General features: G+C 31.1%; 1 protein-coding gene across 5 annotated transcripts in view; it reads right to left on the bottom strand.

The window, feature by feature from the left end:
- Positions 1 to 15,772, bottom strand: part of CPNE8 (copine 8) — a 176,678-nt gene that overhangs the window by 92,763 nt on the left and 68,143 nt on the right. For all 5 annotated transcript variants that reach the window (XM_036236629.1, XM_036236630.1, XM_036236627.1 and 2 more), the window contains 2 exons: positions 9,047 to 9,110; positions 3,330 to 3,433 (listed from right to left, as the gene is read on the bottom strand). In XM_036236629.1, coding sequence (XP_036092522.1) covers positions 3,330 to 3,433; positions 9,047 to 9,110 — 168 coding nt within the window. The remainder of the gene's footprint in view (positions 1 to 3,329; positions 3,434 to 9,046; positions 9,111 to 15,772) is intronic.

Below are 15,772 nucleotides of genomic sequence, written 5' to 3'. Positions count from 1 at the left end.
AGACAGGCATACTGAAGTTTCTGAGAGAGAGGAAAAATTGATGGATTAAGGAAAATGAGTAAAATACCACCTGAGGAGCCCCAAGGGTACATTTAAAATTAACATCATGAATTTATAATGAGACCACTCAGTATATGGTTCTTTTTAAATCTAAACTGTTAGCTTATATATTTAAAGAATTCCTACAGGGAAAGAAGATAGCAACTCAAGAATAAACAATAAGGAGTAGAATCCATGAAGACTTAAACTCTGTTTTCTGATTCAAATTCTGGTTGTGTTTCCACCGACCATTCTATCTCCAGACATCAGTCAGTCAGGTCCTAGAAATGTTCTTGCCTAATGTGAATTTATGCAGTAGTTCACAAGCTATAAAATGTCTAAAATGATTTTGGTTAGAATAATACATGAACCCAGGCCCTCACCAAGACCTTATTCATGCAGTATTCCAAATTCAGGGAATCTCTCTAATTGCCATGAACATGAGAATATTACAGAATTGGCATGGTGAATATATTACACCCAACCCCCATAAGAAAATATTCTTATTTTTAAAAGCCTTTGAGTCCATTTCACTCCTCTCAGGCAAGAAAGGTTCGTTTCTATGAAGATATCAAATAGAAATATAATATAAAAAGATCAAGTATTATATCTTAATGCTATCTCTTTCCTTACCAACCTAAAGAAACAAGTTACTTAATTGAAAGAGCTCTGTGGTCAAATGCTCTCATAGCCGACTTGCTTAAGCAATGTAGGGACCACTAGGGGCAAAAACTATTAAAAGATAAGAAGATTCAGAAAAGGGTGGACATCTAAAGCAAAGGGAAGAAAAGCCAAGGGGATAAGAGAGAAGGCAGGGGAAAAAAAATGGAATCGAGAGAGAGAGAGAGAGAGAGAGAGAGCGCGCACGCGCAATCAACTGACCATCTTCAAACCAATGTGTTTAAAAATCTGCTGACTTTTTGGACTCTATGTTTATGGTTGAATCAAAACTTCTGTTATAGTCCTACTATCACCAGCCATAGTATCTAAATACTTCGACACTTGAAATGTCTCCTTTTAAGACAGTGACTCATCTTCTTAGTGAGCTATTTACCAGTCAGGTAGTCATCTGTCTTCCATTTATCATTCCACTTGTAATGCACTAGATGTGATAGAGACAACAAAATCTCACTAGACATTCCAGTGCTAGTCTAACTAGTGAAATTCTGACAGGAGTCTGATGTAGCTCTTTCTAACATTCAGGAGTATTGTTATATAAATATAATGTATATGTATGGAAGTATTACAAATAGCATTATAAGAAAAAAATTATATTAAATAATATGTATTAAAATACATTAAATGAACCATTTACCAACAAAAATCCATTCAAAAGGAAAATTATTGCCTAATTATAAATACAGGTCGAGTTACAAATAAATGTAAAAGCTAGAAAATAAAACTCTATAGTTATCTATCATTAAGGTTTTTTATCAATGCTTCTGGTGGAAATTACTTTTTTCTCTTTCCTATAAAATGAGCCTCAAACACACTAGGCAACAGGCAATTTTTGAAATAGCTCCATTCTCAAATAAATGCTAAAAATGAGGCTAAAATCATTGCAGTCAAAAATAGAGACATATATAAAAAGTGAGAAGTAAAAGCATTTTTACTTATTTAAACAAACATACATATATTAATACATTATTACAAATGTATTAATATATAGTATATTAAGTACTATATATATATATAGTCTCTCTATAATATACATATACATATATATGCTTGGATCTAGCTGGTGAACTAGTTTTGTTTATTAATATATGTAGAAATATTATGAAATGTGATTCACCAAATTTTAGTAATATTATTTTTAAATGATTTGAGATTTTCGTATTAGTCGTACTTATTTCTTCATATTTAGATTTCATTTTATGAATAAGTTAATATCATTCATACAAGTATAATAAATTTCTGCAATGTAACTCTCACTAGTAGCATTAAATGTATAACAGATTGGAATTCTATAATTGTACATATAATCTTTATGAATAAAGAAGGAAGAATAAAAATAGAATATTCAGGAAACAAGTAGTTCAGATAGGAAGAGACATAAGAACATTGTGATTCAAGAAATTCGAACTTATTCTCTATCTTTGAAATGACTGGCAAATATGATTATCTTCTTCATTGTCCAATATTGTTCACATGGATAAAATTAGTGTTCAGATAAAAATGCGACTCTGACATTTTAACTACCAAAATAGAAGGAAAGTACACAAAATCCAATAATATGACACCATAACAAAAAGAGCCAACAGTTGCCCAGTAGCTACATCAAAAAAATCCCACAATAAATAAAGCATAATTTTCTACTGCCGAGTGTATTCACTTTAAATGCAAATTATAGTTTATGTAACATTTTATACACTTATTACATAACATTAACATGTATAATTTTATAAATGTAGCAGTAATGAGTTTTTTTTCATTCTAGTCCCCTCATTTTTAATCTCTAAATGATGTTTTCTCTTTAGCTAATATTTTATTATGCATAGTTAAGGAAAGTAATTAAGGAAACATTATAGCGTAAGATAATAATAATAATATTAATAACAAGAACAGCTAACATGTAAATTCTTTTATGTGTTAGGTAGGTGTCTAAATGTTTTTTTGTGTAGTAACCCATGTATACAAGCCTATGAGGTAGTTATGATTATTAGCTCATTTGACAACTGAGTCTCGTGTGGCAACAAACTAAACTTTCCCATAAATACTGACAGTACAATACAAAATATACAAAACAATAAAATGTTGTTAGTGGTAGAGTAATATGGATTAAGTTATACCCTATAAACCATGTATACATTTTCAAACCACAAAAAAACAGTCTAATCATGATTGGTAAAAAATATTAAAATTACTAGGATATAATAAAACATTTTATTGAATGTTAGATATTTTTTGTGAAAAAACCCATATATTATAAAAAGCCATCCATAAAGTCCATATTCTTCTCCAAGAAAATGGTTAAAGTATTCAATTCTATAACAAAATACATTAGATTTCCACAAAAATATAATTCTTTCATATTGTTAAGGCAATATTATAATTTTATAAAAAGTAAAAGTAAAATGTTTCCATGAAGGTGAAAATCATCTTAAACATCAAACAAAACATATGAAATGCTTATAAAGTTATGCATTGTTATTGAGATGTAAAAATAACAACCATTTGAAAATATTAAAATGTTTACTCTATCAACTTAATGAGCTTCTCTGAGAAAAAAAAGTAATAATTCTAATACCATCCTCACTATGGGGTTAAATGCATAAAATTAAATCTACCTGCCATCTTCATTACTTCGATAAAATACAAGAAAAGGATCTGATTTTCCAAAGAAGTCCTTCTTGTCCAATTTGTTAGCACAAAATTGCATGAGAACAGCATCCTGAAAACAAAATTAATAAAATAGGTCAAAATCTGTGTTATAAATAACTAGAAACTGCAGATCACAAGCAAACTTAACAAGAAAACAAATTTGCCATTTAATGCAAATGCCCAAGTGTGAGAGAATCCTAGACAACTAACATTGGTTTTTAAAGACTGTGAGACTGAAAAATTAACTGTAAGTTTTTGTTCTAGTCACAAAACTATAACTCTTCAAAAATATTAACATTTCCTCCACAAAAAGCAATATTAAGCTAGATGACTCTGGATACCCAATGTTATAATACGGAATCTTTATTTATATCTTCAGTTATTCAAGTACACATTTTTAGAACTTAAGTATTTTTTTTAATTTCTGAGGAAATACTTCCTAAGCATCTACAAATTATCTACCATGTATTAGATGTTAAGATGTACTAGATGATTAGATGAGGAACAAGACAGATCCAGACTTTGACCACATAATTTAGCATCTAGAGAGGGAAAAAGATTCCTTCTTAATCATATAAAAGTACACCACTATGTCTCAATAAATACATTGAAAAATAATTTCTATTATACAGGGCTTCAAGAAAAGCAAAGTACCTTCATTTTCATTTAAATTACATATCTGTATGTTAATCACTATACCATACCAATCATTTTTATCAATTTATATACTCAAGTATTCATACTCTACATGACTTAGCTTAAAGGTAAACAAGTGGGGGTATCAAAATCAAAGAAGTAAAACATTATTCGATTAGTCAGGATAAGCTTTTTTAAAAGGCAGAAAACATTAGGTTAATTTTAAGAAATAAAATCATTATTTTTGGTTTGTTTGCTTTTTTGAACTGACAGATGCTAACAACTTTGAAAAGAGGTAGAGGGTCATAGTAATTCAGATTAAATCGAGAGGTTACAGTTTTAAATAATATTTTGTGAAAATGTTAACAATGACTAAAAAGGCACTCTCTTATTCACAACTTCTTTATTCTGCAGAGTCCAGCAATACTTATTACCATCCACCTAATCTCATTATTTCCTTTCAGTAATTCCAGAACACTATACGAGAGATGATGCCATCTCTTTCATTCATTCATTTATTCATTCATATACTTAGCAAACATTTCTCAAGCAATACTCGGGCTGGACTCTGGGAATAGGGAGATGAACAAGATATATCTCTGCCCTCAGAGTTCATAGCTCTAGATTTCTCATTTTCAAAAGCATTGATGAGTGTCCTTTTACTTTGTTATTTAAAATACAGATGTGAAAACTTCTATCAAAGGAATACTCAGAATAAAGCAGGCATTGTGCTACTAAGCAAGCATAGTAACAATAAGCATTTTAAAGAAAATTAAAGGAGAACAGAAGCAAGAACTATATGGCATTAATTGTTTTTCAAATTTGAGGTTTAAAGATAAAAAATTATAGACTGTCCATTAAGGAAGCAGTGAGAAAATCACCTGGATGATCAAACTATAAAATCAAGAGCAAAACTGAGAAGAAAGGACTGTTTTGTTTTGTTTTGTTTTGTTTGAATGCCCTTTCATCTTCACATATATTAAATGCCCTTGGGAGAGGGTAGTTTTTTAATAACACAGGACAAGGAAATTGTTCTTGCTGCAGGAAAAAAATAGCCCCTTGAAGACATTCTCCCAAAGCACCCAGACCAAAATACAAACTCCCCAAAAACATTCTGATATACTTAAAATGCATGATAGATACATGAATGGTGTATATTTCAAGTTGATTGTGAATTAAACTTCGAAGAGGTCAAATATTATTAAAAGTAAATTTTCATATATCATTAGTAAACATAATACCAAATTAGAATTTTTCCAATTATATTCCTTAAGGCTTGCAAAATGAATAACTAATTCAAAATAAAGATCTTTTTCAATACACCAAATTATATAACCTTAGCAAAAACATGTTATTAACCATTACTCAGGTTAATAACTTAGCAGGAATTTTATCTGTAACAAGCACAAAAGAAATTTCATTTCTAGGGGGAAAATATTAAGCATTTACTTATTTTTAGAACTATACAGGCATCATTACAAAGGCTTGGTTTTAATCTCTTATGCTTAATTCCGCCCGAGAGAATTTAAAAACCTTTCTTCAATAATCCACACCGGTATAACAAACTTCCTAGTAAAGAAAACCACGTATATGTTTCACAGGCATGTCTAACAAGTTCCAATATAACTTGCTTCTCCTAAAAATTTCCCAGCTCAATTAGAAACTCGTCATCCACCCAAGTGATCAAAGAGCTGTTCTCAATTTCTTGTTTTTCTTTATCCTTTATCTAATCCTCCACCAACCTGCAGCACTCTACCTCTAAATCACTTCTCAAATTTTCACTTCAACTATCCTGGTACCACCGTAGTCCAAGCCAACCTCTCCCCTCACTTGTATAGTGGTATTGATTCCTTTCTCCCTCTTCTGCTCTGGGACCTATCCAACCCATTCTCCATTCAGCAAACAGTTATGTTCTTCAAATGTGAAAGAAATAATGATGTTCACAACTTAAAATGCTTCAAGGCTTTCTCTTGCATTTCAGAGAGACACAGAATCTTTATTTAACATGTTCAGCAAAGCCAAATACCAAACTGGCTCTGAGCAGCCTTTTCTACTTTCATCTGGGAAAGTTTTACCTCAATCATGCCCTACTCCCAGGTAGGGCATCAACCAGACACACTCTCTTCCCTCCATAAACCTTACACATCTCTCCTTAAACCTTACACAAGCTGTGCACTCTTAGAATTCTTACTCTTAGGCTAACAAACTGTTCCTTAAGGCTTAACTTAAAAGGCATTTTCTATAAGAAAACTGACACCCTCCCCCATAAAACCAGATTTTCCATTGTCTCATAATATATTTGATCACTGAATACATCTCCTGACATATTTACTTGCACAGTCATCTGATTAATGTCTATCTTTCCCACAAAGTATGTGTTCATTAAAGATAAAGACCAGCGTTGTTCCTTTTTTTTTTTTCCATTGTTTTTCAAGCATCCATTTTTAGATACTAGCACATGTACAATTTGTAAATATTGGTAAATCAATCAGAATAAAACATATTCTTTGTGGATAATTTCAATCTACTTACAGCTACGATTTACACAATTCTTTAATGTTGTTTTTTTTTCTCCCTTCAGAAAATCTTGGGGAGACAGTAAGAATATCAGCATTTTACAAATGCATAAATTAAAGCTCCAAGAACATAACCTCATTCAGCTGAATAGTGAAAGTTGTAAGAAGGAAATTGAGGTGTCTTAACTCCAAAGCTGATGCTCAAGTTAATAACTGACGATGTGTTTTAAAGAAAAAAAAAGATGTCAATTTGCATACTATTGAATATGAAATAAAATTATTTCATTAAAAATGCTAAGTACTTTTAAAGTAATCTAAAATGTAAATCTAAAAGGCATTGTCTCTTCTGAAGTAATTTCGTACTGCTTTGAAAACATTTGCTTCTATTATACTAGTATAGTAATGAAATATTATTTCGAGGTTTATACCTATTAATAATGATGCTGATTAAACAAGGCTACAGCTAAGAATCAGAACTTAAGATTTATAAGATGAAGTTTGATTCAGATTCTAAACAATATTTTAAAAATGCTAGATCTATAATTTCTAAGTATGAGAAATATATATTTACTTATTGAAAGATAATTCCAGATGTTCTTAAAGCTTTAATAGTGAAAAGAGTGGGAATATGCTTCCAGTTCACTAACAGATTCCACTTCACTTTCTTGGAAGCTTTAGAAAAATTTTCCTGTTCTTTCAAGCAAAATAACAGAACTGAAAGTGGAAGATATATAAGATGTCCTTGATATCATGGTTCTCCTTTGAAAAAAACAAACTAATAATAAGTTCATTGGCTTATTTAAACAAAATCATCTTAATATCAAGGTTTTGACAAAATAGCATTTAATGTCATTAAAAAGAACATATAATTTATTGACTTTGAACTTCTCTTTCCTCCCTCATTATACAAAACACATATTATCATAAACACAAACAAATTCAGAAACAAGAAATATAAAAGATGATTATATGATATAATTAAAAGAAATTGTGCCAGTTTAACTAAAAAATTGGGTGCATTTAAATAATCGTACTATTGTACTATTGTTTGTAAGGTATTTTTAGTATACGTAAAATGCTTTTGTATACATTGTATTTTCAGACTTAATGATATTTTCAAAGATGGGATAATTTTTTAATATATTTTAGTGACTGTTTCACCTGTTTTTATCCCTTGCAAATATCCCTTCCAAAAAAAAAAAGTAAAAATCAGAACAATCAAGTGACTTGATAAGACAAAGTACAAATTACTAGCACAACCAAAACTCAGCTCAGTCTGAAAGTAGGTTCTGCCATTTTATACATGAGAAAACTGAGACTAATGTGGCTGAGACCTGTACAGGGAGGGGTCTAAAGACAGTAGGAGAAAAAAGAATAGAAATGCCTCAATTTGAATGCATTTTTAACTGCTTAAATTCGAATACTCTTATTTAATTATCTCCACAAACCTGTTGCTATATTTTCCTTTTGTTATCTCACTGCCCCAACCCTCAGAATCCCAAAGGTATGTGACCAACTGGAATACTCAGTTTACATCATTTGCTGGCAAGTAATATCATGGTTTTTCTGACCATATTGCCTCAGAAAATATGTTATGTATATAAAGTCATAGTAATTATCTTTTTTAAAAAAAAAAACCCTGGAGATTAAAGTTACCAACTCAGATAATAAATAATAGCTCTCTATATGAAAACCAATGTCAAAGTATTAAGTTCTGGTACTTTTTGGGAGCGTCTGTTCCTTAAATCATGAAGCAAGCATTGTAAATAAAGAGGCTAGAGATTTAATTTAAAACTTCTTTTCCCCAGAAGTAAAAATTCCCAGGGATCCACTGGGCCACATTAAACAGACAGTATTGACTTCAGATTCAGAGAGACATCATTACTTCCAGGGTGGAATGCTCATTTCTTGACAACAATGAAATCATTGAACATTGAGTCAATGGCTGTATCAGTAAATCACAACTAAAAATTGCAGTTCTCTAAAAATATTGACTCTGCACTTTATATTATCATGTTCCTAGTTGGAGTGGTAGCTAGTCCTTTCTTCAAACGTGGATTTCCCAAACTAACAAAAGATGGGACTAAATTTATTCTGATTTAATTCAACTAGAAATATGGAAAAATAAGTGTTATGCAAAAAAAGCTAAAGTCAAATGACTAGAAATATTCCTTCAGAATCATACATCAATCCTCAAAATTTTTATAAGAATTGAACTGATTGGTGCAATTGACAATTCCTTATATCAATGTCCCCCAAATGACACTAATATTAGATTTTATTTCAATAATTTTCATTCTTTAAAAAGACAAAATAACTGATTATTCTTTTTGGACTATAGAATGTAGTATCTCTGGTTAAAGTACTAAGTTTTAAAAAGATATTTTATGGATTATAGAATTATATAAAGCATAATTTTAATTATATTTTACTAAGTTTACTCAAGAGTTAATCATTTAAGTATAGTTTCAGAAATATCATTTTAAAGAAGTGTTTAAAATACTATTTAAAACAAAAAAATATTTACTTACCCTGCAACAGTTTAATTCTTCTGCTGTAAGTATAATTGTACCACATTTCTTCCCTGGAATTCCTCTGAAACAACAAAAAATATATTCATATACATTAATATTTTCTATTTATAATATTTATGTATTTTATTTTTATGTAACCAAATACAGAGAATACCACTAATAGGTGGAATCTTTCCTAACAAAATATATTCTCAGTTCCAGCTTTGAGTTTGTCCTGTAGATTCACATTTCCCGATGAAGCTAAATTTTGACCACTTTTAACATGTTCAGTCCTCTGCCCCAAAATCTTCAATAGCTTTATATTGTCTACCATATGTAATTAATGTAATATTCATTATATAATTAAACTTTCTTCCACGGTTTCTAAGATTTCTATTATGTGATTAAAACCTATTCCTAATCTTGGTTTTCAATATTTCTTTCTCCTTTCGTCAACTTGGTTACTCATTTACACTTATTTCTTTGTGCCCATTCCCATGCCCTGACATACCACAGTGTGTTAACTTCTCCCTATTTTGTCTCAAACATTCCCTATTCCAGATTAAGTTACTTTTGTTCCAAGAAACTTATCCTACCAACCTCATACAAAGTTCAGCCTTCTCTGTACTCTTATTGCACTTACAGGTTTAACATTTAATTATTCCTAAATTGTTACAATCACATATATTTACCCTTTCTTTTCCCAAGTTAATTATGAACTAACTGTATAAGAACAAAATTCATGACACAAACCTCTTGTAAACCAACAGGTATACTTCATGCTTCTTGTTGTCCTATCACAAATCATAGTTTAACTCTTATGTTTGTCCCGGGAACTACAAATTGTCGAATTAGAGTCCAATGAGTATTTCTGTCCTCAAGAATATAATTCACCCCTGACAACCTATGCCACCATGTATTCAACAAACACATCACCACCTATTTTCCATGTATAAGGGACTGGGGTCTTAGTATCTTGACTGAGAACCAGGCAAAAGAATGAAAAATTAAAATATTGTGAATTGTAAACATATCTATGTAAATTATACTCACTCTACAACTGCTCCATCCTTTCTTCTTCCTATTCTAAAATTTCTTCTAGAAAGCATCACTCAGTCTTAAACTAAAAATACCACCTCAGAGCTTGTGCAAGAAAATGTCCATCATGAAATCTTATTTCCTTTATCTCTTTACTCTCTATTAGGTTAATTGTACATATCAGTATCTTCCATTTTCTCCAGGTCTTTCTGACTAAGGGATCAATTAATTTATCCTTGCATGTTTTTTCTTACAATATTACATGTATCATTTCTCAGTTAATTTTTCTAATCCAACTATACCTTTTTTCTTCTTTCTATTTGTGAATCACAAGATTTATATTTTCAGCATTATGGCAAACTAAACACCCTAACTGAATCTCTACATGAAAATACTTTAAAATGAATAAAATTGACAAGAAGTCTTTATAAATGCTCTGATAACCTGGCAAGAAAGTAAGAACTAATCAGAAGTTGAAGATAGAAAGGCAAAAGGACATGCAGAGGTGACCGCTAGTGAGTTTGATCTCGCACTTGTTTTACATGGCTGCTGAGGACATAAAGATGAGACCAAAAAAAAAAAAGAAAAAAAGAGAGTGGTAAAGACTCACAAAAAGGGGAATTGAATAAACAACCAACTCACAGCATAAAGCTTGAATCACAATGACTAGATTGCCTGAGTGTAGCATGAATTAGATATAAACATTCCCTGTGGAGTGGCTTACAAAATAAACCCCTGCCTTAAACTTTGGTGATTAATAAAAGAGAAAAAAATGTCTCCCACTCATTCAAAGCTTAACCAGGTTTGCTGACTTAATTTATACCACCTGAGTAGTTACAAAAGCTTCAAACTAAGAATTCAGTTTAATGCAAGTGGATCATAAGTGCCCAGTAAAGGCCGAATTTCTCTGAGAGACTGCCTTCAAATTATATCTCAAAATATTCTCAGATTGAAAGTTAAAATATATATAGGAGCTCACAAAACACTAAAGGAAAAATGTGCCATGTGTTATAGTCTTCAGAAACAAGAAGCTACAGAATCGAACACAGACTTAGAATAATGAAAATGTTATGTATAATATACAAAATGTAAGTATGTATAATATACCTTAAATTTAAAGAGAATAAATGAAAAAAAAAAAAGACTATAAAATGATCAGGACTATTTGGAGGAAAAAAAAAACAAATATAGAACTTCTAGAAATAATGGAATTAGAGAATTCGGTGGATGAATTTAACTGCATATTAGACACAGCAGAAGAATCAGTGAAATATGGTAATGTAAAGAAATTATCCATAATGCAGCACAGAGATGCAAAAATAGGAACCAGTATAAAGAGATTTAGGGACATGGAGAACAAAGACCAAAGTTTTAATATACATCTAGTCAGAGGTCCGGAAAGCGAAGAATTAGTGAATAGAGGAGCTACAATATTTAAAAAGAGAATGGCTGGTGAAGAACTGATGAAAAAAACAGATAAGAATTTATAGCCAAAAACCCATGCTTGAGGAATTTCTAAAGAACAGACTTCAAATAAAGAAAAATGATCACAGATGGAAAGTCTAAAGAGAAGAAATGATAAAGTAAATGGTAAATATGTATAAATCTTAATAAATATTGACTCTAACTCAATGATAGTACTGTTAAAATTGAAATAAAAAATACAAATGGATAACAATAGTAATAATCAGAAGGGTGAGGATTTAAGTTAAAGTTTCCTGATTTTTTATCATTTGGAAGAAAGTAAAAGATGCTTTAAAGTAAATAGAATTTGATGAATTAAGCAAATTTGTTTAAAAACTGGGAAACTATTATTTTTAAGGACTTTATAGCCTAAAGTTTACAAAAGGAAAATTGTGAAAAGTGTTTTAAAATTACAATGAATTCAAAAGAAACTAAAGAGAAAAGGATAGAACAGATGAGAAACACTAAGGAGGTAATGGAAATAAATCCAGAGGAATAGTATAGAAAGTATATGTTAATGAACTAAACGCTCTAGATTAAAAACAAAGCTTGTCATTCTGTAGAAAACAATAAATTTCATCTATTAGCTATTCACAGTAGACATCAAAATTTAAGGATTTAGAAAATTCAAAGGAAAGAATGGAAAGATATACTAAAGGGAGAAAAACGAACCCTAATGAAAAACATTTATGCCAAACATACAGATTTTAAATTTAAAAAGATTGGAAGACATTGTTACTGTGTAATGATAAAAGAATCAATTAATTTGGAAGACATTCTTAGTACTGTATGCATTAACATTATAGTTCCAAAATATATAAAGCAAGAATTGACCATACTAAAAAAATGATAAATGCACTATCATGTTGAGTAATTTTAACCTGGCAGACACCACGTTAGCCAATGATCAAGGTTAATTTCATCAGTGGCAAGTCATGTTGATATCATGTACCCCTAATATACTGTGATAGGAAAGCACTTCACCCCGCCTCCTGCATAATTTCAATCTAACCATGGGATAAATATCTGAGAATCCTAAATTGAGGGACATTCTACAAAACTGTCAAGATCTCGCTTCATCCAGCACAGGATGTGAATCATCCATTTGCCCAGTGTATCCGCATTATATATGCTACCCACCTAATAGTCACTTAGTAGCCATCAGGATTACCACATAAATGGCCCAATAATTGAAAACTTTAACATTCAAGGAAAAAGAAACTAACTTTTAATATATTAGCTTTCTTTTGAGATCTAAATACCTGAGGAAATTATGTCATTTACAAAAGCAAAATAAAAGATCTATGCAAGTAGTTTTTCAAAACTAATAATTCACTTAATATAAATCAAATGCACTTATCTTTCTATGCAATATGTTTTAGTTCTAAAATATTAACAAAATGTCATTTGTAAGATTTTATCAAATCAGTTATCACAAAAAGAAACACACTGTATTCACCGGGAAAATATGTCATATGCCAGAAAACTGCAACTGTGACTTTTGTTTAAAACTTGAAACACGGGGTTCATCAAGAAATCCATCTGTTACCCTGTAATTTTTAACATTATAATTAAGTTAAATGTGATCTTATTTTATAGTTAGTAAACGTTGACATTAAAAGGAACGCAAGATGGTTCTTATCACGGTACAGAAACAAAATGAGTACAATCAATGATTTGATACACAGTTTTTCAGTTAACAAAAATCAAGGAAACTGCTCACAATCTCTAGAGATGGAGATTTTCTTTAAAAATAATTTTTGACAAGAATGGCATGATCCTAGCTCTTAAATACCACATTTGTGAAAAAAATTTTTGTCAAAAAAATTTTTAGGAAATTACTTTGCTTTTTATAAACTAGATCTAATTCATCTATCTACAGAAATATTAGGTTGCTGATATTACTAAAAATATACTTTGCATTTGTAATGTAGTAAAATGTACATGTAACAATGATATTGTAATCTAAAAATTCTGTCCCAAGTCCTAGAAACTGGAAGTTCAAAGTTACAATGTGCAGGAGATACACAGTGCTTAACAAAAAGGAAAAACCATATAAATGTGGCTATCTTTCTGGACTACTCAGTTGAATAAACATTTATTGAATTCCCACTATTTACAAAACACAACAGATCTCTACAATACTGAGGATGTAACAGTTTCTTTTTAAGTTTTTTCGTAATTGTTATATGAAGAAAGAGAGAGGAAAAGTATTCAGGCCCTTGACTGAATTTTACACAGTTGTTCGAGTGCTTTGCTCTAGCACACTGTGGAACACACATGTGTCATGGTTCACAGAAAAACTAATAAAAACAGCAGGAACATCTACTGTGTATGTTTTTTATTATTTTTTTTTCAGTGAATCATAATAAAGGATAGAGAATTTAAAATGAACAAAAAATATGAAAGGAAGGGGGAAAGAATCTTCACTATGATGCTGGAGAACAATCAGCTAAAAATGTCACATATATATTAAAAATGAATGCATGACTAAAATATATGTTGGAATCTAAATATACTCAATAATGTTAGTTTACTAAACTTCTCTCTATGTTTCGAGTCTTTCATTAGAGTTAACTCAAATTGAGAAAGAGCTGAGATTTGATTGACCTCTCTCCATGATTACTGAGAGGGTTCAATTAATACTGGTATCAAAGCAGACAGTGAATCGCAAAGATTATTGAGATTTTTCACTTACTAGAATTTATTCTCGGGTCAGCCTGCTGCTCCATGAATATCTACCTATACCTAAAATGACACCTAAGCTCAACTAAATATTTTAAAAGCTTTCTTGAAAATAGATTAGATAGATGATAGATAGATGATAGATAGATAGATAGATAGATAGATAGATAGATAGATAGATAGATAATAGATAAAAGAAGGAAAAAGGAAGGAAAGGAGGGAGGGACGCGGGGAGGGAAAGACACTAATAGGTTGGTAATCTCTTTTTTCTGAGCTTTGAAAGGAAAGAAAGCAGTGTTTTTAGAAATGGAGGCAAGTCATCTCGCATTAACAAATGGAAGAAATGACCAGAAATGATAAGAACATTGTGCAGTTTACTTGTCAGCATATTGTAAATTCAAAATGATGATTTTCCAGAAGATTAGGAGAAAATTTTGATTTATTTCTTTCCAAAACTAGATAGGGATTTTTCAGTTTCAATCCAATCATCTTCCTATTCAGACTGTGTTGGCTCTGAGAAAATTTAATGTTACCCCTGGAAAAGAGTACTTTCTTCTTAGCTGACTACAGAAAGAGTGGCTGCTGCAGTCCCCTTGGAGTAGAGACTGGGGGAACTAGAAAGCCATACTTCCTTTCACTTTTAGGGTTATGCTGTCTTCTCAGTAATCACAGGGAGGAGGAGAGTCTCAGTGTATATCCTATGGAAGCCTCGAGTACCCCATAGAATCTAAGTCTTCATGACCCAAGATGGACTCAAGAAGCACAAACTCTTGGAGGGATGAGCACTGTTTACCACAGGAAAAAGTGGAACATTGGACTATGCTTGTGGGAGAGTTGTGTGGGTAAGATGAGAAGCAACCTTGTCCTTGAAATGACCTAAGTCAGAATGGGTGATCCCTTGAGAGCTCTTCTTACCATCCAGAGATTTCTTGATTTTTAAGTAAACCTTTTGTATTACTAAAATGAAATGAAATATAAATTTTAATTTATTTCAAAGCTGTAGATAAATATCTTCATTTAGTAAAAGTAATATAGTGCTGTGTTTAAGCATATGAATGGGGATAATAATATCTACCTACCTCATTATGGTGAGACGAGGGTGAAAGAAGTTACCATATGTAAAACAGGTAGAACAGTGACTAACATGTTATAAGAGCTCAATGAAGTTAGCTGCTGGTATTGTTTAAAAAAAAAAAAAAATCACCACTCCCTTTCACCTGCTTTGATGACAAAGAACCGGTTGAGTGTTAACTATGGGAGCAGATAATCTCCACATGTTTGTACCAAACATTTATTTCATCATTGGGTTGCTGGTCCCAAGACTCTTATTCCAAGGTTGGCCCATAAAGGGCTTTCCTCACCTTGCCTTCATTTTTAAAAACATTGCTTTCTTCCCTTTCAAAGTTCAGGAAGGAGAGAGATTAAACATCCTGTTAGTGTTTTTCCTTCTTTCTTTCCTCCCTTCCTTCTATCCATTCTCTCTCCATCCCTCTATCTCTCCCTCCCTTCTTTCCTTCCTTCCTTTCTCTATAGGACTATAGTTATAGTTGCATAACT

The sequence above is a fragment of the Rousettus aegyptiacus genome, unplaced genomic scaffold (assembly GCF_014176215.1).
Source record: "Rousettus aegyptiacus isolate mRouAeg1 unplaced genomic scaffold, mRouAeg1.p scaffold_m13_p_2, whole genome shotgun sequence".
Taxonomy (NCBI): domain Eukaryota; kingdom Metazoa; phylum Chordata; class Mammalia; order Chiroptera; family Pteropodidae; genus Rousettus; species Rousettus aegyptiacus.
The sequence above is the reverse complement of the archived record's forward strand: the minus strand, read 5'-3'. Positions and strand labels throughout refer to the sequence as shown.